Below are 25,418 nucleotides of genomic sequence, written 5' to 3' on the forward strand. Positions count from 1 at the left end.
CTCAATAATCTATTATTTATTCCAGTGCAAATAGTTTTGGATGAGGGCATCATAACGTTATATTTTTTATAACTTTAATTCTGTATATCACAGCGCTGCCATTGCACTTTTGACTGAATTGCCTAGCAATTTCTATGATTGCTGTTGTTGTTGTTTATTAAATATTATTATTCAATAAATAATACTTTATATAAATAATAGTATTTAGTATTAAAAACAATGTGTGTGTTTGTGATGGTGATTTTAGTTACATTATTCTGCCGTTAGATGGTGACAAGAGACTGTTTCAGTGAGTGAGACAGCAGTAAAGAATTTTGTATTGAAAGAGACTGAAACAGGGTTGTAAACAAGGAAGTTATGCTTACTTTCAACAACACCTTGTAAGACGCCGACAACAAATGCACTAAGCAGCGCTGTCATCGGAAATCACCCTTAACAGATGAAAGGATAGTTTGACAAAGATATTGTTTCCTCAGCTAACATTCAAACTAATATTTTATTATAAATATGAGATTGAGCTGAAGAATGAATGTAGGTAATCACACTCGCTCAGTCCATCTTTGCTTTCATAATACTCTACATAATAAAGTGACACACAGTATACAATAAGCTTTTAATGACACAACTCAGTGTTACTTTTTTATTATTTCTAAAGTGACGTTTTTGAATTAGTAATGGAGGCTTGGGCTCTGTTAAACTCTCAAACTGTGATTTTCTGTAAGTGGCGGATGGAAGTACCTCTGAAGTACTTCTGTACAAAAGAGGGTTTTTAAAGACAATCCGTTGTTGTCTCTTTTTTATTTACACACTTGTGGTGTCGAACTGTTTAAATGCAATATTACATGGTAACCTCTGCTGATATACAGTCATAACCCATGGCTAAGTACCATAGGTGCTGATGTACAGCCATATCGCACAGCTATATATATACTTGAAACCAGATCACCAGTATTTATGTATCTATTTATATTTTATACAATAACATACTGCATGTATTCTTAGTACTAAATTTTAATCATCTTTCTTTCTTGTGATCCAGGAACAGCATTGCTGCCTCTGCAGTTTGCGCGTACAACCTCAGCGCAATCACACAGGCTTTCAACGGGCCCTTCCGCTCCCAGGAGAACCCGCGCTCCACATGGCTGCCAACCCTGAACCCCATCCCTAACTTCCAGGTGCATTATTCCCCCTGAATGTCTTTTACATTTTCTTCTCCCTGTGTGTGTGTCTGAAACAAACAGCCAATAGATAAATTCTATCAGCCTGGCACTGGGAGAGTAATTGCTCAAAACCAGCTGGGTGTACCGGCATGCATCGTAATTCACAGTTATTGTCTACTTTCCTATAAAATTACATGGTAAGAAGTTTGCTTTTTATGAAAGTTTTTTTGTGTGAGTTTATATTTGCACTGCCCTGCTTGACCTCTACACTAACTAATGAGTCTAACCCTAATGACACTTGCCAGTGTGGGACCATAGAGGAAGAAGGGCCTAATGAAGGACTGACTGAACGCAGTCTGCAGGATGCCCAGCGGCTCTACCTCATGAATGACGTGGTTCAGCCTGTTTCTGTGGACCCGCTGGTTTGGCAGGATGATGTGCGGTTCTCTAAGCTGGTTGTTGACATTGTACAGGGGCAGGATACTTTGCACCATGTCATGTACATAGGCACAGGTAACTAGTCAAAGTCGAACTTTTGTGTCTTTCTTCTGTACAAAAACCTTGCAAATTGCACCAAATCCTTATATAAATAGTATTAGATGGCATTAGTTATACAACTGTGTATAATTATGCTTTGCCTTCTGTTCTGACTTATCAGAGTATGGAACTATTCTTAAGGCCCTGGCAACCACAAATAAGAACCTGCAAGGTTGCTACTTGGAGGAGATGCAGCTCTTCCCTCCTGGTCTGCGGGAGCCAATCCTGAGTCTTCAGATTCTCCATGGTGACAGGACTCTCTTTGTGGGCCTGAATGACAGAGTGCTGAAGATCCCTCTGGCTAGGTGCTCCAGCTACAAAACAGAATTGTGAGTGCCACATTTCATGTTTTTTTTGTGTGCAGCAAACAGCTTTAACAATCTTCATATTTCATCATCATTATTCATAATTTGGCAAAAGTTTGGGATGTGTGAAACGTCAGGTTGCTGAATTGTCTGAACAGCTAGCTGCAAGGATGATTTGGATCATTATTCTGATTTTAGGTTCATTGATGACCTGATTAGATATGTTTTTTAGGATCCGCTGACATAAGGTGCACTCTTGGGTTCAAAAACAGCTAAACAGCAACAGAATGGAACAGATTGCAGGGGTTTTGACTATTTTTAGCTTGACACGCTGTCTTAAAGACACAACGCTCTTGGTTAAATAAGCATTACTTAGTAGGGAGGTAATGATATTATCAATATCATGATATCGCAAAAGCAAAACTGTCTCGATATTTTCGTAGTCACTTCAATATGAAACAATAGGTCTTCTAGGCAAAAAGTGTAGTTTTAAAAATATATTTAAACTTCTTATTCTAACATAAAAGGTCTTTAAAGTTGTGTGTTGGTCCTTCATGCTTTAGCACAGTATCTATACTAAAACCGAAAGCACAGAATGCCTTAATCCCTTCATCAAGCCTGTTTTCACTGCACGTTTCAAAGGCAAAATGAATCGTGCATTTCTGATCAGCTCATGATCTGGTGTTTTCAGCACCTCAAAACAGATCAGTACACTGTGAATTAATGATGTGAACTAATTTATTGCATGTTTTGCGAGTTTAACATGCGTTTAGAAATGTTACGTCCGCTAGTTGTGCTTTATTTACACAGCAGATGATTGCAGGTATTTATAGATATTTACTATTTACTATATTTGTAGTGAGATGTGTTTTTATAAGCCTGTTTTCACTGAAGCTAGAGTTTTAAAAAGCTCTACTGCCATTTATGTTGAAATGAAAGCTTAAAAGGGCCGTATGATTTGCTGACAGCAAGTGGTTTAAATGCAGTCCAAATTCAAAATACCTCTTTGTAGAAATTAAGAAAGAAGTATTGTAATTTCCCTACTGTAGTGTAAAGCAAAAATAATACACCTATTAAATATTAATTTTCATTTATTTTACAGTGCTGTTAATTTACTATATGGCTATTACTGTCACTGTTGTTATAATTATTATTATTTTATTCTAATTAGTTTGGCTTCCTAAAACACCAGTGTAAATGTAATTTATAGACAGTAAATCACAACTAAAAAGAGGGTTGAGTCCCCTTTAAATTTAAGTTGGATTCACTGAGAAATTTTCTTAGTTAAGAACATGGGTTGGAGCTCTTAATTTTGAACTCTCAAAATGCATTAGATAGAAGAATTTAACTTTAAAATGTCGAAAATTTTCATTTTTTCCCAATACTTCATCTGTCTTTTTTTTTTTTTTTTTTAATATTGCAATAAATATCGTTATCATACTGTGAGATTTTGATATTGTTACATCCCCATTACTTATATTAGCAGAAAAAGAAAAAAAATATATAATTTATATTTTTACATTAACAGTGTAATCAGTATTCTATGTATTAAAGCCAAGTATGAATTTCATCAAGTTAGTGTTTTATGCATTCTACATTTATTCCAAAAAAATAACTCCACATAACAATATATTTTATTTGTCAACTTTTGTTCAGCTATTCTTTTTAATAGTTTACTTTTAATTATTTTTGAATTTTTCAGATCATCAGTCATCAAAGCTCAGTAAATATTGGTCACAGAGATTTACTTAAAATTTCACCAATCTAAAAAAATCCCACAGATCCTGTTTTCATGCCATTTTAAGTTCTATTTTGACATAACAAACAAAATTAACCACCAAAAACTCACAGCACGCTTTAAGGGAGTCTGTTAAAACTCAATGGGCTCAGGGGAGGTGAGAGACACCTACTGGTGTGGACGCAAATATAGTTATCGTTATTGTTATCTTTATCGTTATCGTGCTTGGTTTGAACGGGCCTTAACTTTACCTGCTGATGTCGCTGTTGTATATATATATATATATATATATATATATATGTATATATGTATATATGTATATATGTTTGTAGCAATAGCCAAAAATACATTACATTGCATTGATTTTTCTTTTATGCCAAAAATCATTAGGAAAGTAAGTAAAGATCATGTTCCATGAAGATTTTTTGTAAAATTCCTACTGTAAATATATAAAAATGTAGTTTTTGATTAGTAATGTGCATTGTTAAGAACCTAATTTGGACAACTTTAAAGGCGGTTTTCTCAGTATTTTGATTTTTTTGCATCCTCAGATTCCTAATTTTCAAATAGATGTATCTCGGCCAAATATTGTCCTATCCTAACAAACAATACATCGATATGAAGCTTATTTATTGAGCTTTCATATGATGTACACATCTCAGTTTTGTAAAATTTAACCTTATGACTGGTTTTGTGGTCCAGGGTCACATATGTATACATATATACATCTAGATAAACCAGTCATCCTCACTAATCAAACATTATGACCCATTCCAAGTATTTGGACAACTTGATGCATGCATTTTGGGCCTTTTAGATTTCAGGGGCAACACATGCTTTCTCATTAGACTGTAGGTGTTGGGTGACAGCAGACCCAGGTTGATGTAAATGAATGGCTCCTTTCACGTTGGTAAGAGCTCTTGTTACCCACCTCTGTGGAATTATACCCTTGATCTGTCATTGGAAAAGAAATTCCTCCTCACGGGTGACTGAAGCAGTAAGAGGAGCGGCGTTTGACAGCCCGTGTGTATTCTATCAAAGCTTTCCATCAACTTCCCACTCCAAATGCAGGGTGGGGACAACAGTCAGGCTCAATTTGCCAGAGGAAGCACATAGAGCGCTCTGTCCGCTCTCTCTCCGAGCCATGCATGAAGGTGAAAGATCGAGTGTGGGTTTGGATGAATGAGGGAGAGATAAGGGACACTACGAGGGTTCAAAGGAAAGAGGAAGGGTGCCGTCTCGAGTGAATGGATTTCTGTGAGGGCAAACATATTTGACTGCAAGCTGGTGATTAGTCAGCACTTTGATTTCACTTCTCAATATGTGTGCAGACTCTCTCTCATTCACAGAAACACACACAAGGCTATGTGGTGAAAGCTGAGGGTGCTGAATACTAAACAAGGTGTAGGTGAGATGTGAGAGATGGAGCGGAAGCGAACTTTGCTAGCTCTATTTAAAACCCAGCAGGGAGGAACAATCACACTGGGCTCCAAGGGCAGGCCAGAGAAGAGAGTCCTTAATCCTTAATCCGTAATTTTCCCTTTGATTTCTGCCACATCCCGAGCACATTCACCTTTGAACACAATACAGCAGTGCAGCTTTGACATTTCATTAATGCCGTACTCTAATATGAAACGTCATAGAGGTGTGACATGGCTGCATATGAGCTGCGGTCATAGGTTTTTATTCACTTCTTGTTGCACCAGTCAGCTTCCTCTCCTTGAGCTTTGACTGAAAGGAATAATCAAGTTATGGAGGATAAGGTGGATTGCTGCTTCTAGAGGCTGTGTGTATTATATTATAGAGCACTGAATGTCAAGTCAAGCCATATTTATTTCTATAGTGCTTTTCACAAAACACATAATTTTGCAGTATCTTTACAAAGTCATACTGGTGTATTTACAATGCCCTACACAGTTTAATACAGAGAAGGTTTTAGGGTTGGGAGATATGGAGATATATAACAATGGTATAAATCCTCTGGATTTAGATCTAGCAAGGATATTTAGCAGATTTAGCTATCTGTAAGTCATACTTCAAATGTATTTCAAAAACAACCCAACATGCCGTTTAAAAAGTGTGGAATCAGTAAGATTTGTAATGTTTTTTTAACAAATTCTCATCAAGGCTGCATTTACTTGATCAAAAATAGAGAAAAAAAACAGTAATATTGTGAAATATCATTGCCGTCTATTTTAATATATTTTAAAATATAATTTATTCCTGTGATGCAAAGCTGAATTTTCATTAGCCATTACTCTAGTCTTCAGTATCACATGATCCTTCAGAAATCACTCTAATATGATGATTTTTTTATTTTTTATTATCAATGTTGGAAACAGTTGTGCTCCTTAATATTTTTTTGGAACCTGTGATTCTTTTTTCAGGATTTTTTGATTAATAAAAAGTTGATATTCAAAATATAAATATTTTCTGACAATATAAGGCTTTGCTATCACTTTTTTATCAATTTAACACATTCTTGGTGAATAAAAGTATTAATTTCTTTAAAAAAAAGAAAGAATACAAATTCACTGACCTCAGTATTTTAGATGGTAGTTTTTATTGTTACAAAAGATTTCTATTTTAAATAAATGCTGTTTTCAACTTAAAAAAAAAAAAAAAACACAGGTTGCAACAAAATATTAAGCAACACAACTGTTTTCAACATTGATAATAAATCAGCATATTAGAACGATTTCTGGGGATCATGTGACACTGAAGACTGGAGTAATGATGCTGAAAATTAAGCTTTGCATAAGAGGAATAAATTACATTTTAAAATATATTCACGTAGAAAACAGTTATTTTACATTAAAATAATATTTCACAATATGACTGTTTTTCTGGATTTTTGATCAAATAAATGCAGCCTTGATGAGCATAAGATACTTACAAAAAAACATAATAAAATCTTACTGATCCCAAACTTTTGAATGGCCAGTGTATTTAGCATACAATAGCCTATTATTTACATTTATTTAAAACGCTAAAAAATGTAATAAATATATTAGGATACAGCACAATTTTTCTAAATTTGTAAATATGAAATTATGTTTGCATGTAAGATCCCTGTACCATGTTTGTTTTATTTTCCTTAAATTCAACCACATTTTTTACCATAATTAAAAATAAATAAATAGTGTTTTAGCATATAACAGCCCAGTTCAATCAGAATGATCAAAAAACTATTTTTAAAATATAGTAAATATGCCATACCGACATTTTGGGCCTTAGAAGTACATGAAAAATAATTCTGACCATTTTATATGTCCTTAATAGAGCACAAAATGACAGCACAAGTGAAATTAATCATGTTAATATTACTTTTGTGTGTTTTTGGAATAGGTAACCACTAGTCTTCATAATTTTTCCTTTTCTGCTCCTCAGAAGAAAGAGATGCTTTTTTTAGCTGTTTTCAGAACCTAGAGCTTTCGTGGAAACTCAGGATATCAGGATGTCAAGTAGTAGCAACAATTTGTGTAATAATACTTCATACTCTAAATGACTTTTTTGTTAAATCCGACGAGAAAAGATACTTTTTTTCGCCAGGTTTTATATTGACACCCCACATTATAGCACCAGACACGTTGTTTAGCAAGTTATTTTGGAGCCAAAGCTATCTAAAGAAAGTTTCTGTAGGTCAAATGCAAATAGGGCATGCAAGATTGTGTCAGTGATGTGAGAGACAAATTCTGCTTTGCCCTTGTTGCAAGGAAACAAATCAAATCAATGCAAACAAAACGGACAAAAAAGAATAGCAGGCTTTTCAAAATGTAATGGCTAGGCGTATAATTACTTTAAAATCATTCTGCTTCTCTTCACAGTTGCTGCCCTTTTGCTGCTATTTTTCTTTACAGATGAAAAGAGACAAAGAAAACGCTCCAAAGAAAAGTCTCGGCGGTCTTGCCTTTAGAGAGGTGTTTATTAATGACTTAATCTACATTGTTGGTGGCTCTGGCTTGAAAGCAGTGTGATAATTAAGTTTGATCCCCTCGAAAGTCTCCTTTCTGCTCATGTTCACGGGCCTCTCGTGCCTGCTTTGCAAAACTAATTTACTCTGATCAGCCAGCTGATTGTTTGACTGGATCTAAAGGGACCGACCGGCGAGGCCAGATCGATAATCTTAAAGGCGGTGATTCCTAATCAAGGACGAAACAAATGTAGAAACTGATGGGTTGGGTTATTACCGAGACTTTCAGCAACAGCCAAATGCTGAGTGGTCGTGTGGGTGGAATAAAGGTACTTCTGATATTCACAATTTACACATATGTGGCAATGGACCTCATAATAGAGATGTGAAAAAAACCTATTTAAAAAAACAACAACTACTTGACTAATTGGTTTTGTGAAAGTACTGAATAATTAGACTGGCTTTAGGTACACTTGGGTTCATAGGCAACAAGATACAGTCTTCCAAATGAACTACAGAAAAAATGGGCTGTGAAAACATGACGTGGCCTGGGATCTTAAGACATGACAACTCCTCACAGCTTAATTTTCATCTAATTAATTATGGTGTCTACCCTGACTTAGGTCTATTTATTGATGAAGTATTTTACATCCAACAGCCTAATTAGAGACAGCAGCGCAGCTAGTGCTGACAGTTTTGATGATGTGTAGATGATAAGATGATGATGTTTTGGAGCGCTGTTACGAATGTGGGTTTGAGGTTACAAACATCTATTGCAAACAGAGCGTACAGCAAACAGCCCAAACCACAAGCTTTACTTAGAAAACCGCAAATATGTTTTTACAGCTTTCCCATTTCTTCTGATGTGGCAAACCCACGTTCCCATGTCCACAGAGATGTTTGGTCACTATTTAGGATGTAATTTTGGATGATGGTGTCCATTTATGGAGGATTTTTGCTGTAGCGGTCACTGCATGTTGCAGTTTTTAGACCTGTCTTGCTTTATGGATGGTGGGGTGTATATTAGGGCTGGATCTGGATGTTCATTTTTAACTATTTTAAAGCCTTGTGACAATATTTAATTTATTTATTTTTTATCATCAGATCATTTCCAAAATAATGTTGTAGTCATGTACATTTATATTGTTTAATGTAAAAACATTAATGTTTATTGTTCTAAAAAAATATAAAATGTAATGCATGAACACAAGTAAGAATGTTATTAATTTTAGAATGTTTAAATAAAATATTAAATATGTTTTCATTTGCACTAACAATCAAAAATATAAATGAGTTTTTTTGAAGAAGGAAGGACACAGTAAAGGCATTTACATTGAAAGAAATCTGTTTCAAATCAATGCTGTTTGTATGACCTTTCTACTCATCAAAGAATAGAATAATTTTTGAAGTATCATGTGAGACTGAAGACTAGATTATTGGTTGCTGAAAATTCAGCTTTGCCATCACATCAACTTTTGACTGATATATATATATATATATATATATATATATATATATATATATATATATGTATATATATATATATACACACCAGTCAAAAGTATTTGAACATTAAGATTTTCAATTTTTTAAAGAAGTGTCACCAAGCTTGCATTTATTTAATCCAAATTACAGCAAAAACAATACAATTATTTACTATTTAAAGTAACTATTTGTTTTCTATTTGAATATATTTTAAAGTGTAATTTATTCCTGTGATTTTACTTCATTACTCCAGTCTCAGGATCCTTTAGAAATCATTCTAATATGCTGATCAAGAAACATTTCTTCTTCTTCTTCTTCTTCTTCTTCTTCTTCTTCTTCTTCTTCTTCTTCTTCTTATTATTATTATTATTATTATTATTATTATTATTATTATTATTATTATTATTATTATTATTATTATTATTATTATTATCATTTTTTAAAACAGTTGAGTACTTTGATGAATAGAAAGATCTTGGAGTCAGTATACATTTTTATACTTTTAGCAAGGATGCTTTAAATTGATGAATGTTACAATAGATTTCTGTTTCAGATAAATGATGTTCTTCTGAACTTCCTATTCATCAAAGAAACCTGAAAAAAATCTACCCGGCTGTTTTCAACATAACAATAATAATAATAATAATGTTTTTGAGCAGCAAATTAGAAAATTAGAATGATTAGTAATGATGCTAAAATTCAGCTTTAAAATCACAGGAATAAATTACACTTTGAAATATATTTAAATAGTAAACAGTTATTTTAAACAGTAAAAATATTTCAAAATGTTACTGTTTGTGCGGTACTTTGGATCAAATAATTGCTAAAACATTTAAACAGAATAGAATATATATACAAATAGAAAACATTATTTCAAATTGTTACTTCACAATATTTATTTCACATTATTATTGTTTTCATTTAATTTCAATGTTTTTTTTTTTTCATTTCAAAGATCTTCCCAACCCCAAACTTTTGATCTGTAGTGTATATAGACCAATATAACAAAACATAATAATAAAAAGTCAAGGAAGCATCTAATGACAGTCTTAGATCTCATGATTTAAGAAAAATAGTTTGGTGTGAACTTCGCAGGGGGTAAATCGTGATCCATCACTATTGTGTGCTTAACCTTAAGTTGCACCAGCAAAATTGTCTCAGCAATAATGCTGCATTCATGTTGTGTTAAATCTAGCGCAATTACGAGCTGAAAACCTGAGACTCTACTCTGAACACATCCTCAATTCATTTGTTTCCACAGCAACCCTCATAATGCCAAAAAGGTTCCATATGTGGTTATGTTGATGACAGCTAAATATTTAATCACTACATTAATTCACCTTTATATGCTTCTGAAAATAAGAACAAAGAAAGCACTGCAGGCAACACTGGCTATAATAAAATAGCATATCAAACTGAAATCTATATATAGATGTAGCTTACTGCTTTTAATTGTTGTAGAAGTTTTCATAAAATGCAGTTTCCAGCTTGTAAGTGCGACTAAAATTTTTCTAGTCATAATTACTGTAATTTAAACAGCACAAATTTACTGTGCCTTGCTATGGTGACGACATCAAATTCCATGGTCGTGTGGTGATAAATATATTTCCTAAAGGCTCTTTGTCCTTTACCTGTGGCTAAGCCTTATAGCCAGCCTGTAAGAAATTCTCATTTCAGAGGCCCCGTCTGACCCAAACAATTTACAGCTCCTGTTGCCGCCAGCTTGTCAACAGGGTGCTAAAAAACACCGGGTTTGAGAGCTCGCAGCTTGTTTGAGCACGCTGCCTAGCACTTGAGCAACTGGAGGAGCTGCAGAGAGAGGAAAGGCAGGGAAAGAAAGTAATCAGAAGGTGAGAGCATTTATTACCACTGGCTTTTAACTGACTCTCCACTGGCAGAGTCCCAAAATTGAAGCCATTTTTCTCATGCGCTTTCTCCCATTCTTGATTAAGACAGGCAATATGTCTCAAACCCCGCTGTCCTGAACTTCTGACAAATAGCATCTTTTCTTCTTCTCCTGAGATGAAGCCATTAAAGCATCTGACCATCTTATCTCTGCCTGCGCTAAGCTGTCAGCGATTGGCGTGTGTGGAAATCTCTCAAGCTTAAATTTATGGGACCTGTTAGGCTTTGGCAGTTTCCCAAAAAAAACAATATCAAAGGGGGGTCATATGGAGAAAATCTATTTTTTTAAACAATTTGAGAAGACTTTTAGTACTGTATGTAACATGCAGAGAATTTAATTGATAAATATAATGTTTATATACAAACGTATGTGATAAAACTTCACTAGCTAGAAAACCCGAAGATGGTTTTATTGATTCTGAGCATAGTGCGTCCATAAAAAAATGAAACCTCAATCCTTGTTTACAACGAAAAGGTCATGAATTGCTATTAAAAGGATGGCAATAACTATTTGCCTTTGTTCATCTTTTTTAAAGGCCTGTAAAATAGACAGTATTTTTTACAGCCCTCCCATTGACTTTAAAACCTCTATTAAACCAACAAGAAGAAAGAAAGATTGATCGTCTTCTGTCTGCTGCCTTGCCACATTGTTTTATGTGTTACTTTATTTTTTGCACTATTTAAAATTTTACAAGCAATGTCTTGTGGCTTTGCTGCTGAAGCTGTGCGCTATAACCGTGTTAAATTATACAACAGTATGATTCGTGTCGGTTCGTGTTTCTTTTGTTTTAGCACGTCTTCCGTGCAGAGGAACCTTGAATTAAGGTGCAATTCTTTGAATTGGCCCTCAAGTGCACTAACTTGTTTTTTTCCAGCAGTCTATTTTTAAAAAAGGTGAGCTGTGTGAGTTGTTTCGAGGCTAGACGGCAATTTTTCTGCTGTGCTTGTCCTTTTCCTTCAGAGACGGTGGTCAGCGTGTGAAAATCTCTCTCTGCGGCGTGTAAGTTGCAGAACTCAGGAGAAAAGAAAAAAAAACACACCTTCAGGAGGCCATTAATTGAGCTTTTTTTCCTCACTAGGTCAGCTGGCACAGCCCCGAGAGCAGCCGAGTCCTGGCAGCGCCCCAGGGCCGTGTTCATGTCTCCTGAGCTCATCAGTAAAACAGGCTACTGCTGTATGCCAACCAGAATGTCAAATCAGCATTCTTTCCACGCCGGCACATTTTCATAGCCTTAAGAGATTACATGGACGGCTGGCTTTCACTTTGGTTCGCAGGAGTGGATCTTTCCAATGTAATTAATGAAATCACTGCAAAAGTTTTTGTTTAAATGGGTAGTTCTCGCAGGTCAGCGCCCTGAGGGCTTGTGTTCCTGCCCTCTGTAATGGGGGGTAATTGGGCCTTAGATGTGCACCAGGAAGATATCGTTATTCTGTCCATCCTCACATTCTTTTAATTGGCTGGAGCCATTTATGTCTTCAATTGTGCGCTAACTATATTACGCTTAGGGTGCTTCAACTAATTTGCGTTGTTTATTCCTGTTTCATTATAGCTGCAGTCATATTCAGAAACTATTGAGAAGAGTATAATCAGGCATGCTCCACACGCCTCACATCTGATGCAATTGGTGCATATTTGTTTACCCATATTGACAGGAAGCAGAATTCACACTGCATGCACCCATTACTGAAAAGACTTATGACTCAATCCAGATGACTTAAGCAGTTTTGAATAAAGTTTCTAAATGCTTTGATGCTCTCACTGCTTGCTCCGGTCTACTGTCAATCCCACAAGCTCCTGTAGATAACTAGTTAAAAATGTTTGTTTACTTTAGTAAACAACTGTGAACTCGAAAAACATGAACTTGGTAATACTCTTATGATAGGAAATATTATGTCCAGGTTATTTATATATGTGACCCTGGACCACAAAACCAGTCATAAGGGTAATTTTTTTAAAATTGAGATTTATACATCAAACATGGTTTGTTAGGATATGACAATATTTGGGCAAATAACTGAGGGTGCAATCAAATTATTGAAAGAATAGTTTTTAACGTTGTCCAAATGAAGTTCTTAGCAATGCATATTACTAATTAAAAATTAAGTTTTAATAAATTTACAAAACATCTTTAGAGAACATGCTCTTTATTTAATACCCTAATGATTTTTGGCATAAAAGAAAAATCTACAATTTTGACCAATACAATGTATTTTTGCCTATTGCTACAAATATACTCATGCTACTTAAAGGAGTAGTTCACTTTCAGAACAAAAATTTACAGATAATGTACTCACCCCCTAGTCATCCAAGATGTTCATGTCTTTCTTACTTCAGTCGTAAGGAAGTTATGTTTTTTGAGGAAAACGTTTCAGGATTTCTCTCCATGTAATGGATATCTATGGTGCCCCCGAGTTTGAACTTTCAAAATGAAGCTTCGAATGGCTCTAAACGATCACAGCCAAGGAAAAAAAGGTCTGTGTAGAGATTAAAAAGTATATAAATTGTAAATGTTTTTGTAAATGTACATTATCTGTAAATTTTTGTTCTGAAAGTGAACTACTCCTTTGGTTTTGTGGTCGAGGGTCACATATGTAAAAATTTTAACCGCTGGCATTGTAGGCTACTTTCCCAGGTTCAGGAAACAGTCCTCCATTAAATGTGCTGCACACACTCGAATATTTGCATTGTACTGTTCTGGAATAGTGATGTAAATATATAAAAAATTTCTCTTTAATCTTTGCAACTTTAGAGATCTTTTATATGCAGGAACAGCTTGTAACACTTCAAAGACAATTGCATAATTGCATCATATAACCCGTATTTACTAAAAACAGTATATATTAGTTTATATATATATATATATATATATATATATATATATATATATATATATAAACTTATAAACTAATATTACAATATTTACTGTAAAAATAAACTAAAATATTGTTCATCTTCATCGCCCAGAACCATTGTTCTACTTACATGTTGGACAAAATAACCAAGGCATTTCAACAAAACCCTTCATTTTGTGGAAAACACAGTGATAAAAAAAATAAGAGAACAGGAACCACTGTAGCATGAAAGATTACAACTAAAATCTTGAAGGGTTACTGCTGTCAGAAATTAATAGGAAGTGCATAGGCCCTTGCTTTGAATGACTTTTGAATGACAGCACACTCTTTTCAATAGTTTGGTAACTTTTGCCAAGGCTTTTCCAGAGTTTTTCAACTGGGTTCTGTTTTCCCGGCTGCAAAGTGTTCTTTAGTGATGCTTTTTTGCAGTGTGACGAAGGCATTGTCTTGCATGAAAATTACAAGCTGATTGGAAGATTATTGCATGGAAGGAACTGTGTGTTGCTGAAGGAGATTCTGATAAGCATTTGCATTCACTCTGCCATGTAGCTTTATAATATGTCCAACACCTGCTCCAGAAAACATCCCTCAAACCATGACACTTCCTCCTCCACCTTTCACTGACTTTTTCAGTCTTTCCTCAGTTTGACACTGAACAAAATGTTTCCCATCAGAACCCAGTACATTAAACTTGCTTTCATCACTAAAGTGAACTTTGGAGCAGTTCTCCTGTCTCCATGCTCCTCAGCAAAGGTGAGCTTAGCCTTTTGATTCTTTCTGCTTATGAGAGTCTTGGTCATTGCCGAGTGAGTTTTCAGTCCGACTTCTTTTAAGCATGCTGAGACAGATCCCCTCACCCTGTTCAGCACTGGACTATCGAGCAATTCCAGCTGCAGTGTTGAACTGATTTCCCATTTAGAGTCTGTGCATTATCCTGTATTCTTGTGCATTCATCTTATGTGGGCGACCAAACTTTCCGGGGGACTTGAATGAATTAGTGTCATTGTAAACCTGCAATGTTTGAGAAATCACAGATATGGAATGGCCAACTTCTCTTGTAGTGGCTGAAAGTGTCATCCCTTTGGCCTTCATCTGGATAACCCCCTGTTGCAGGGTTTCAGTCATCTTAGAGTGGCCCACCATCTTGCAAACTCTGTAAAAATTAGGGAAATTCTGCCAGTTAAATAGGGTTTGCCATATAATTAAGGAAATTAGCACCAGATGCCAGATTAACACCAATAACTTGGAGGTACCTTTTAAGTGTTCTCTAATTTTGATCAAGTTCTTTTTCAAATATCTCATTTAAGCTTTCTATACTGTGCTTCAGAATAGAATTCATTTATGAAATATGCTTAAAAACTGCCCTACTATTCCTGTTAGGATACATTCAAGCAGTGATGGGCAAGCTACTTGGAAAATGTAGTGAGCTAAGCTAACAGTTACTCTTCATTAAATGAAGCTTAACTACACTAAAGTTACAGCCTTGGGTAATGTAGCAAGCTAAGCTACAGCATCATGGCAAAAGTAGTTCACTACATCTAAGCTATTTTTTAAAATTTCATTTTTCTATTGAACCAACATCATACCAAGTCAGTGCTCTCTCAGTGATCAATTAAATTGTCAGTCATACAGGCATGCAAGTTCAGTTTAATTGTTTATTCAACCACTCTTCCAAACCAATTTGGCAACAAAAATCTGTATCATGTACAGGGCTGGATTTATCTCATATTCTGGGGGGTTGAATTCTTTCTTGAAAAAAATAAAAACAAAAAAGCAATGGCACCAGTCTCACAATATTAAACGAATAAAACAGGGAAAACACAAAATTTGTAAATAAAATAATTTTATACATATTATTGAATAACATAGTCTATATATGGATGGGTGTTCGTCAACTGATTGCATGTCGTCAGAGTTTACAGTGTTGACAGCTTCGTAATAAATAGCCTAAAGGAAGCGCTGTAGATTTGTTGTATATAGCTACTAAAATATGACAGACCGCACAAAAACAGCACTTTAATTTACTGCCGTGTTTGAACAAAGATAGTGATTGATTTCATGAATACAGGAGCCTGATTTTTTTAATTGTCAGAATCTATAGTACATAACAAATACAAAAATAAAAACAAATCACAAACTTTTGCAGTCAAGACTGTGAATAAAAGACAAGTGTGGAATGTAAGCCAGATTTGGCCCAGACTCTGTTACTATCTGGGAAGCAAAGCTAAATTCTATTGTAAATTTGTTAACTGACAGTAAGAATATATAACCGAATCAAGCGGCTATTTTCGTTTGCAGAAGGTAAAATGCATTAACGTAAAAATTTAACCGACAGGTCACAGCGGCTAGGCCTATAAGTCACATTATTATATTCTGAAATAAACAGGCCTACAGCATAATGTTATGACATTATTTCCCTCACTCCACAACAAATCCTTTAACTTTAATCTTATTCAGAACAGAACAATGATGAAATAAATAAATAAATAAACAATCCAAAACAAATTAAATGTGAAAGTAAAGATGGGCTTATGTAGACTACCTCTCTTGCCACAAATACAAATGTTTCCATATCTGCATATCTGTGCTTTGTACTTCATGCACGTCGACGGAAAATATCATGATGAGCAAAAATGTGCCACAGGACCGGTGGTCATGCTGAACTGCATGTTATACACACCAGTGTTGTAGTCGAGTCACCAACTGTCGAGTCCGAGTCGAGTCTCGAGTCCCAGTGTTCGAGTCCGAGTCCAAGTCCGAGTCACCAAAGAAGAGTCCGAGTCGAGTCCAAGTCGAGTCACCTTTACCAGAGTTCGAGTCCGAGTCGAGTCTCAAGTCCCCAGAGTTCGAGTCCGATTCGAGTCTCAAGTCCCGTATTCGAGTCTGAGAGTTCCGTCTCCACTCTGGGACCTTCAAAAAACTGATAAAATGTATTAAAGAGGTTCTACATTAAACAAAAATTACACCACTGTCAGAATTGCAAAGGGGGTTTATTTATGTTTAAGAAAACAATTTATTTTCCACTGAAGAAAAAAAAAGATCCTGGATGGCAGTGGGAGGAGTACATGATTAGGAAATTTCCATTTTTGTGTGAACTAATTCTTTAACACTGTATTACAGAAATACACTTAGCAAAAAAAAAAAAAAAGAAACCTGCATATTACAGGACACTGTATTTTAAAGATACTTAAAACGTAAAAATCAATACGATATGCAGAGAGAGAGAGAGAGAGAGAGAGAGAGAGAGAGAGAGAGAGAGAGAGAGAGAGAGATTGTGTGTGTGACCGAATTATTTAACGTGTGCGTGCACGCGTGTGTGTGACGGCAAGCGACTGGTCAGAAAGCAACGTGTAACGTTAGTTTGATATGTTTCTTGTCGACACCACAGGATTTTAAGAGTCAAAATTGCAAAAAAAAATGTTTAATCTGACACAGTGACTATCGCAACAGACAAATATCGCAAAAATCTGATCTGGCACAGAGACTAGTAACGTTAAGTTATCAACAGACAAAAAAAAAAATGCTGTAATCTGAACCAGACATACATTATCGCTAGCTTCTTCTGTTTGTTATCATATATGCATTAGTCAATAATATTTTTTTGAAAAAAGCTAACGTTAGGCAATGGAAAGCATTTTACTTTCTTTTCTGGGTGCATCCGTGACAGGTGTCTGTTAACGTTTGAGGTTGTCCCTGTCTTTTCCTCAATTGAGCGATTACACACACAACATTTAGCGCTGCTCTTTCCAGCATTAGAAGCAAAATTCGCCTAGGCGAACTTCACATTTACATTAACATTAACATTCAGCCCGCGAATCATGCATCATGCATTGTACGAGCGTAAAAGTGAGTGACGTCAGTGAGTGTGTTGTCAAGCAAAGAGAGCGAGAGGTAGCAGTGTCTGTGAAGGGAGATCGCGGCCGGTCTTGGGCACCAAACAGGAAAAGTGTAACACCTTATATAATTTTTTTTATAACATATTTAGTCAAAAACAAAGTGATGAATGCTCAAGTCCGATTGTATATATCCTCGAGTCCGAGTCCAAGTACGAGTCATCAATCCGCGAGTCCAAGTCGAGTCACAAGTCCAGAGAGTGGATTCTCGAGTCGGACTCGAGTCCAAAGAATAGTGACTCGAGTCGGACTCGAGTCCGAGTCCAGGACTCGAGTACTCCATCACTGATACACACTATTTAAATTGACTAGTGTAACTTTTGGGTGACTGTGTTTTATTTTTCAAATGAACATAGTGTGCGCGTAAGACACGTAAGACACCAGCGCGACCAAACAGCTGAATATCCAGTGATGGGCAAGCTACTTGGAAAATGTAGTGAGCTAAGCTAACAGTTACTCTTCATTAAATGAAGCTTAACTACACTAAAGCTACAGCCTTTGGTAATGTAGCAAGCTAAGCTACAGCATCATGGCAAAAGTAGTTCACTACATCTAAGCTATTTTTTAAAATTTCATTTTTCTATTGAACCAACATCATACAAAGTCAGTGCTCTCTCAGTGATCAATTAAATTGTCAGTCATACAGACATGCAAGTTCAGTTTAATTGTTTATTCAACCACTCTTCCAAACCAATTTGGCAACAAAAATCTGTATCATGTACAGGGCTGGATTTATCTCATATTCTGGGGGGTTGAATTCTTTCTTGAAAAAAATAAAAACAAAAAAGCAATGGCACCAGTCTCACAATATTAAACGAATAAAACAGGGAAAACACAAAATTTGTAAATAAAATAATTTTATACATATTATTGAATAACATAGTCTATATATGGATGGGTGTTCGTCAACTGATTGCATGTCGTCAGAGTTTACAGTGTTGACAGCTTCGTAATAAATAGCCTAAAGGAAGCGCTGTAGATTTGTTGTATATAGCTACTAAAATATGACAGACCGCACAAAAACAGCACTTTAATTTACTGCCGTGTTTGAACAAAGATAGTGACTGATTTCATGAATACAGGAGCCTGATTTTTTTAATTGTCAGAATCTATAGTACATAACAAATACAAAAATAAAAACAAATCACAAACTTTTGCAGTCAAGACTGTGAATAAAAGACAAGTGTGGAATGTAAGCCAGATTTGGCCCAGACTCTGTTACTATCTGGGAAGCAAAGCTAAATTCTATTGTAAATTTGTTAACTGACAGTAAGAATATATAACCGAATCAAGCGGCTATTTTCGTTTGCAGAAGGTAAAATGCATTAACGTAAAAATTTAACCGACAGGTCTCAGCGGCTAGGCCTATAAGTCACATTATATTCTGAAATAAACAGGCCTACAGCATAATGTTATGACATTATTTCCCTCACTCCACAACAAATCCTTTAACTTTAATCTTATTCAGAACAGAACAATGATGAAATAAATAAATAAATAAATTTGCCTAAACAATCCAAAACAAATTAAATGTGAAAGTAAAGATGGGCTTATGTAGACTACCTCTCTTGCCACAAATACAAATGTTTCCATATCTGCAATGTATTTGAAGCAAAATTATTATGCATTGGGTAAGCTTTGTACTTCATGCACGTCGACGGAAAATATCATGATGAGCAAAAATGTGCCACAGGACCGGTGGTCATGCTGAACTGCATGTTATACACACTATTTAAATTGACTAGTGTAACTTTTGGGTGACTGTGTTTTATTTTTCAAATGAACATAGTGTGCGCGTAAGACACGTAAGACACCAGCGCGACCAAACAGCTGAATATCATATTCTGTCATGTTGGTCATAGTAAAGGCATAATTTGCTACTGCAAAGTCCAAAGCAGTTTGAAGTATTCAGAATATTAGCAAAGATTATTATAATTCGTTTAGACTAGAACACGGTTTCATTCTTATTTTGCTATGGAACCTGGACGTTTTTTGTTTGTTTGTTTTTACTAACGAACCGAAATATTTTGCCTTTCGCCATGAATTTGACACCCACTCTCTGCCCATCTTGTACTTCTGAGTTTGAGATCTTCCCAGAGCACTAGCCTGCTTCAAATACTAAAATCAAGGCGCCCATCACTAGCATTGCAGATTATACATTTTTCTGTTGCTATGTGGGCGCTCAGTTTTTTTCTGACATTTAGCTAAAATATCGACAACAAAAGTCTCGACAACCAGTGCTAGACTAAGACACACTTTTCTCATATCTTCGAATGCAAAAAAAAAAAAAAAACATTAGTCTTTATAAATGTACTTTCAATCAACACTTCTTTATTTACCTCAAGTCTGCAAACACGCTGAGATGCTTCAAACTGCGTGCCGCACTTCATTCACGAGAGAGGCGGGAGGAATAATACGGTTTGACTGACAGTTTAATGAGCCAATGGCATCACGAGGTTTAGTGGCGGTGGCGTCGCTTACTGACCCAGGATCAGTGATCCGTAGCAGTTATATTTCCGATTTGACCTTAAAGTATAGAACAATATATAGCTTGTAGCTTTTGTTGACGCTACCGCGTTACTTGATCAAAATAATAGCTTAGCTACTGAAAAGCTATTTGATTCAGAAAACAGCGACGCTACCACCACGCTACTGAGAAATGTAGTTAAGCTAGTAGCGTCACTACTTGTAGCGACGCTACTGCCCAACACTGTGAATATCATATTCTGTCATGTTGGTCATAGTAAAGGCATAATTTGCTACTGCAAAGTCCAAAGCAGTTTGAAGTATTCAGAATATTAGCAAAGATTATTATAATTCGTTTAGACTAGAACACGGTTTCATTCTTATTTTGCTATGGAACCTGGACGTTTTTTGTTTGTTTGTTTTTACTAACGAACCGAAATATTTTGCCTTTCGCCATGAATTTGACATCCACTCTCTGCCCATCTTGTACTTCTGAGTTTGAGATCTTCCCAGAGCACTAGCCTGCTTCAAATACTAAAATCAAGGCGCCCATCACTAGCATTGCAGATTATACAGTTTTCTGTTGCTATGTGGGCGCTCAGTTTTTTTCTGACATTTAGCTAAAATATCGACAACAAAAGTCTCGACAACCAGTGCTAGACTAAGACACACTTTTCTCATATCTTCGAATGCAAAAAAAAAAAAAACATTAGCCTTTATAAATGTACTTTCAATCAACACTTCTTTATTTACCTCAAGTCTGCAAACACGCTGAGATGCTTCAAACTGCGTGCCGCACTTCATTCACGAGAGAGGCGGGAGGAATAATACGGTTTGACTGACAGTTTAATGAGCCAATGGCATCACGAGGTTTAGTGGCGGTGGCGTCGCTTACTGACCCAGGATCAGTGATCCGTAGCAGTTATATTTCCGATTTGAGCTTAAAGTATAGAACAATATATAGCTTGTAGCTTTTGTTGACGCTACCGCGTTACTTGATCAAAATAATAGCTTAGCTACTGAAAAGCTATTTGATTCAGAAAACAGCGACGCTACCACCACGCTACTGAGAAATGTAGTTAAGCTAGTAGCGTCACTACTTGTAGCGACGCTACTGCCCAACACTGCATTCAAGTGGAGAAGGGTCTGGCTGCAGACATGCACTCTCAGCGGCGCATGCGCACTCAGACACATGCACTCTCAGCCGCACATGCGCAATTAGACACATGCACTCTCAGCCGCACATGCGCAATTAGACAAATGCACTCTCAGCCGCGCATGCGCATTTAGATAAATGCACTCAGCCTCACGCACGCGCTCAGATTCATGCATGCGATATTTACAGTAGGTCGAAGGCAGAAACACTTCAAAATGCTTTTTACAAACTAAAAGCACGAAATAAAATAACTTCCTATTAACACCGCCTGAAAATATACATGAAAAAGAAAACGTATTTTTTGGAGGTGGACTGGAAAATGCTGCTATTTAAGAGTGCCGTAAAGACTGGTGTTTCTGGTCATGGCTCGGATTTATATAAAATGCTAGTACAAACACTAATAATCAACACTCAATCTACTTCAGTAATGTCAGATTACTTTGCATATGTGCCTGTGTAAAAGATGTGCATATTGGCAAAAAACATCACTAAATAAAGCTTAACTTTTTCTTATACACATGTTCCTTATTTATAATAATTATAAATTATATTAAAATTAAACTGAAACATTATACAGTGGTCAACGTTTGAAGTGGATCAAAAAAGTTAAATTTGTCCTGTAAGACAAGAATGGTTATTGTTTTGGATTAAGGACAACTTCGATTGAAGTGCTGACTACTGTATATATAAGCTTTAAAATGAATTATTAAGTCATTGACTAACACCATTTATAATCCTTCATTGCACAATGAGAATTTTATATGTATATATAGTAATCAACATTTGAAGTGGATCAAAATCTTTTATCAAAGATGTCCTAAAACCAAAACAATACACATTTTTGTCTTAGGACAACTTTGATGTACTTTTTTGATCCACTTTAAAAGTTGACTACTGTACATTTAACATTTTATAATGAATTATTAAATCATAGATTAAAAGTCATAGTCTGTTGCTGTCACATTCAATGTTCAATGTTAAATATGCTTCCAAAACACACCAGGAAAATAATTCAACACACAGCTGTTGGTGATTGTTTACTTTAGTAAATAACATGACATGGTATTGTGACAATATGTGGGTTATTTAAGTTGTTGTTGTCAAACAATTTTAATACATAGATAAAATAAATGAAAGATTACTTACTATAACTACTATTATATTATAAAATCATTACATAAAAAATAAACAACTATGTTTTTAAATGTAGTGTTCGATAATAATATGCTCTAAAAATTATAATTATGCATGTCTTGCAAAAATTCAAAAACAAATATCAGTGGCTCTACAAGATCGTCCTTGATGAACCAGTCCAAGGCCTCAGCAGCTTCTTCATCCTCCATGCACAGTATACGAGGAAGCTGAATTGAGCCAAGATCATCCCCAGAGTTCTCCATGCATCACTGACTTGCAGTCTTAAGACACGCACCTAAGAAACAACAATGCAAAAGAGGATATATACAAATATGCTGAACAATAATGACTGCAATCCCTCTAACAACACCTACTTTTCAAATAGACTGAACCACCTGCTTTTCCGATGCAAACTCACGGGTGAAGAGACATTTCATCTACCTAGAATTTTGAGTTTGAATCTGTTACCTTTAGTACTACCTTTTAAGGTAACTGGCACTTTTCCTGAGGAGCTACAAAGTAACATGTACAAATTACCTGAACGTATAGAAAAATACAGCACAAGTTTACCTAGTTTGTCAAGAAAACATGCTATTTTTAACCTTATGATTCTTCAAGTGCTTTTACCTGAGAGATTTCTTCAAACCTCCTTTTATACAACCAAAATACAGGCTGCTGATCACCTCTCAGGAAGGCTTTGGACTCCTCAGCATAGTGGGCAAACAATTTCCATGTCTGTAAAATAGAGATTGAACATTAAATGTTACATAATTCCTCTCTCATGAAAGCTTTTAATTTTCAAAATCCAAAAAACAAAACAAAAACAACAAAAAAAACAATTCTTTACCGTTCCAGTCCAAAATTCTCTATCAACATGACACACCACCATTTCCTCAGCTCTGCCATGTCCAGCTGCTCAAAACATAAAAGGTAATGGCCTTTGTAAGTTTCAGTTTCTCAGTGTTAGTGAATACTATAATAATACTTACAACTGTGTAGTCAAATGGGGCATTCAGTACATGTACAATGCAGACAATAATTGAAAGACAAGTATGTATTAAGAGCAAAAACACAAATTAACCACAAACATATTGTACATCTTACCATCAACATTAATACACCAAAGTCGTTTCCATATGGTTGTCCAGGAAAACCCTTAAATATAATAAGAGGAAATAAGCACAATTTCGTAATATTAATATTTCATACGTTAGATTTAGATATACTATACATTATATTTAGAAAGATTACAGATTATATTTAGATGATAGATTATATTTAGATGGATTAGACAGACAGACAGATAGATAGATAGATAGATAGATAGATAGATAGATAGATAGATAGATAGATAGATAGATAGAGTAAAATGGATAGATAAATTAGATTTAGATAAAATGAATGGCACAAGGGGCAATGATACAAAGTGCAGCAAGTTGTGCAGAATGTGCACTTTGGTAACAGGTGCTTTAAACCTTCTAAGACTACTGATTGAAGCAGCTGTGAGCATAAATTGAAGGGACAGAAATGAAAATCATTCTGTTTAATATTCTTTTAATTTTTGTTAATTTCTTTGAGCTGTATTTCATGTCTCATTTTAAAGAACCGTTGTTAACTTTAAAATTACTTTTATTATTTAAAAAAAAAATCCATCTTCAGATTAAATAATGTTGAGTAGCACCTCGTCTAAACAATTAGAGCAGGTCAAGCCCAGTAAAACACTCATTTTTTCACCGTCTAAACAAAACTGAATTTACTTAGACAGTTCTTCACTAATTTACCGTATAAATTATAATAGGTACCCAATTACCACAGACGCGATGTGATAGATATCAGGATAGTTTTTTGATAACGGTCGTTCACCTTATAATTGAAAAAGCACTTTCACATCTCTTTATTCTTGTGCGAATGAAATAAAAACACTTACAATAATCCTTTAGCGGTCGTTGATTCCTCTAATCCGTTTTAAAATACGTCCATTACGTCGAGGTGCCTGTGTGTGCCTGAAATATCAGATAAATGTAAAGATCATTTACCTAAGAATTAAAAACAACAATTTTACTTTACTTAATCTTGTACAAATAAATATACTTACAATTCCTGTGTGGCCGTTGAATCCTGTGTATCACGTTGAGAGTGCATGTCTGATTATACATGCGCGGCTGAGAGTGCAAGTGTCTAATTGCGCATGTGCGGCTGAGAGTGCATGTGTCTAATTGCGCATGCGCGGCTGAGAGTGCATGTGTCTAATTGCGCATGCGCGGCTGAGAGTGCATGTGTCTGAGTGCGCATGCGCCGCTGAGAGTGCATGTCTGCAGCCAGACTCTATTGTTCAAGTGACCTTGAGATTTAGGAAATTAATTCACTGGTAATGAAATTTCACTGGTATTTGCTGTGGATTTTTGGTTTTATGACAATTCTAGTTCGACTGAGAAAGATGAATCATATGGATTTTAAAGAACACTGCACGCATGATGACAGAATCTTCCCTTTTTGGCATTTAACAAGAGGGTTGTCCAGAATCCATGTAAATGACATTGTTAAAAGCGTGATTTTTTTTCCCTTGATGTTCCTGACAGAGTGGAAGTGTTGAAATGGTTTAGCACTCAACCCAGTTTGAGCTCCCTTCTCGGCAGGATTCATTCTTGGCACTCTGCGCTGTATCAACACTCTGTGTGTTTCCTCAACCTTGAGGCTGGAACGCCAGAGGGCCAGCGCAAACAAACTGATACACTTGTGCCAAAAACAAGCCTTTCAAGCTAAAGGGAAGGTTGTGAGGCGGCTGGTGCTTTACTAACACACCGCCCCCAATTCCTGAGCCCTTGCAACGGCACTCATGGCTTAACTTCTTTAGTGGGTTTAGATTTAATTAC

The 25,418-nt window shown here is 35.6% G+C and overlaps 1 protein-coding gene and 1 long non-coding RNA gene across 2 annotated transcripts in view; one reads left to right on the forward strand and one right to left on the reverse strand.

The window, feature by feature from the left end:
• Positions 1 to 25,418, forward strand: part of sema5ba (sema domain, seven thrombospondin repeats (type 1 and type 1-like), transmembrane domain (TM) and short cytoplasmic domain, (semaphorin) 5Ba) — a 187,043-nt gene that overhangs the window by 137,335 nt on the left and 24,290 nt on the right. The window contains exons 10-13 of the mRNA XM_073845086.1: positions 1,040 to 1,175; positions 1,466 to 1,673; positions 1,819 to 2,026; positions 12,123 to 12,217. Of these exons, the coding sequence (XP_073701187.1) occupies positions 1,040 to 1,175; positions 1,466 to 1,673; positions 1,819 to 2,026; positions 12,123 to 12,217 (647 nt within the window). The remainder of the gene's footprint in view (positions 1 to 1,039; positions 1,176 to 1,465; positions 1,674 to 1,818; positions 2,027 to 12,122; positions 12,218 to 25,418) is intronic.
• LOC141340575 (uncharacterized) lies at positions 22,436 to 24,571 on the reverse strand. Its single transcript, XR_012356589.1, has 5 exons — positions 24,473 to 24,571; positions 23,650 to 23,700; positions 23,393 to 23,457; positions 23,173 to 23,280; positions 22,436 to 22,840 (listed from the first exon to the last, which is right to left on the reverse strand). It is a non-coding gene; the product is annotated as an uncharacterized lncRNA (long non-coding RNA).

This window comes from Garra rufa, chromosome 8, assembly GCF_049309525.1.
Source record: "Garra rufa chromosome 8, GarRuf1.0, whole genome shotgun sequence".
Lineage (NCBI taxonomy): Eukaryota > Metazoa > Chordata > Actinopteri > Cypriniformes > Cyprinidae > Garra > Garra rufa.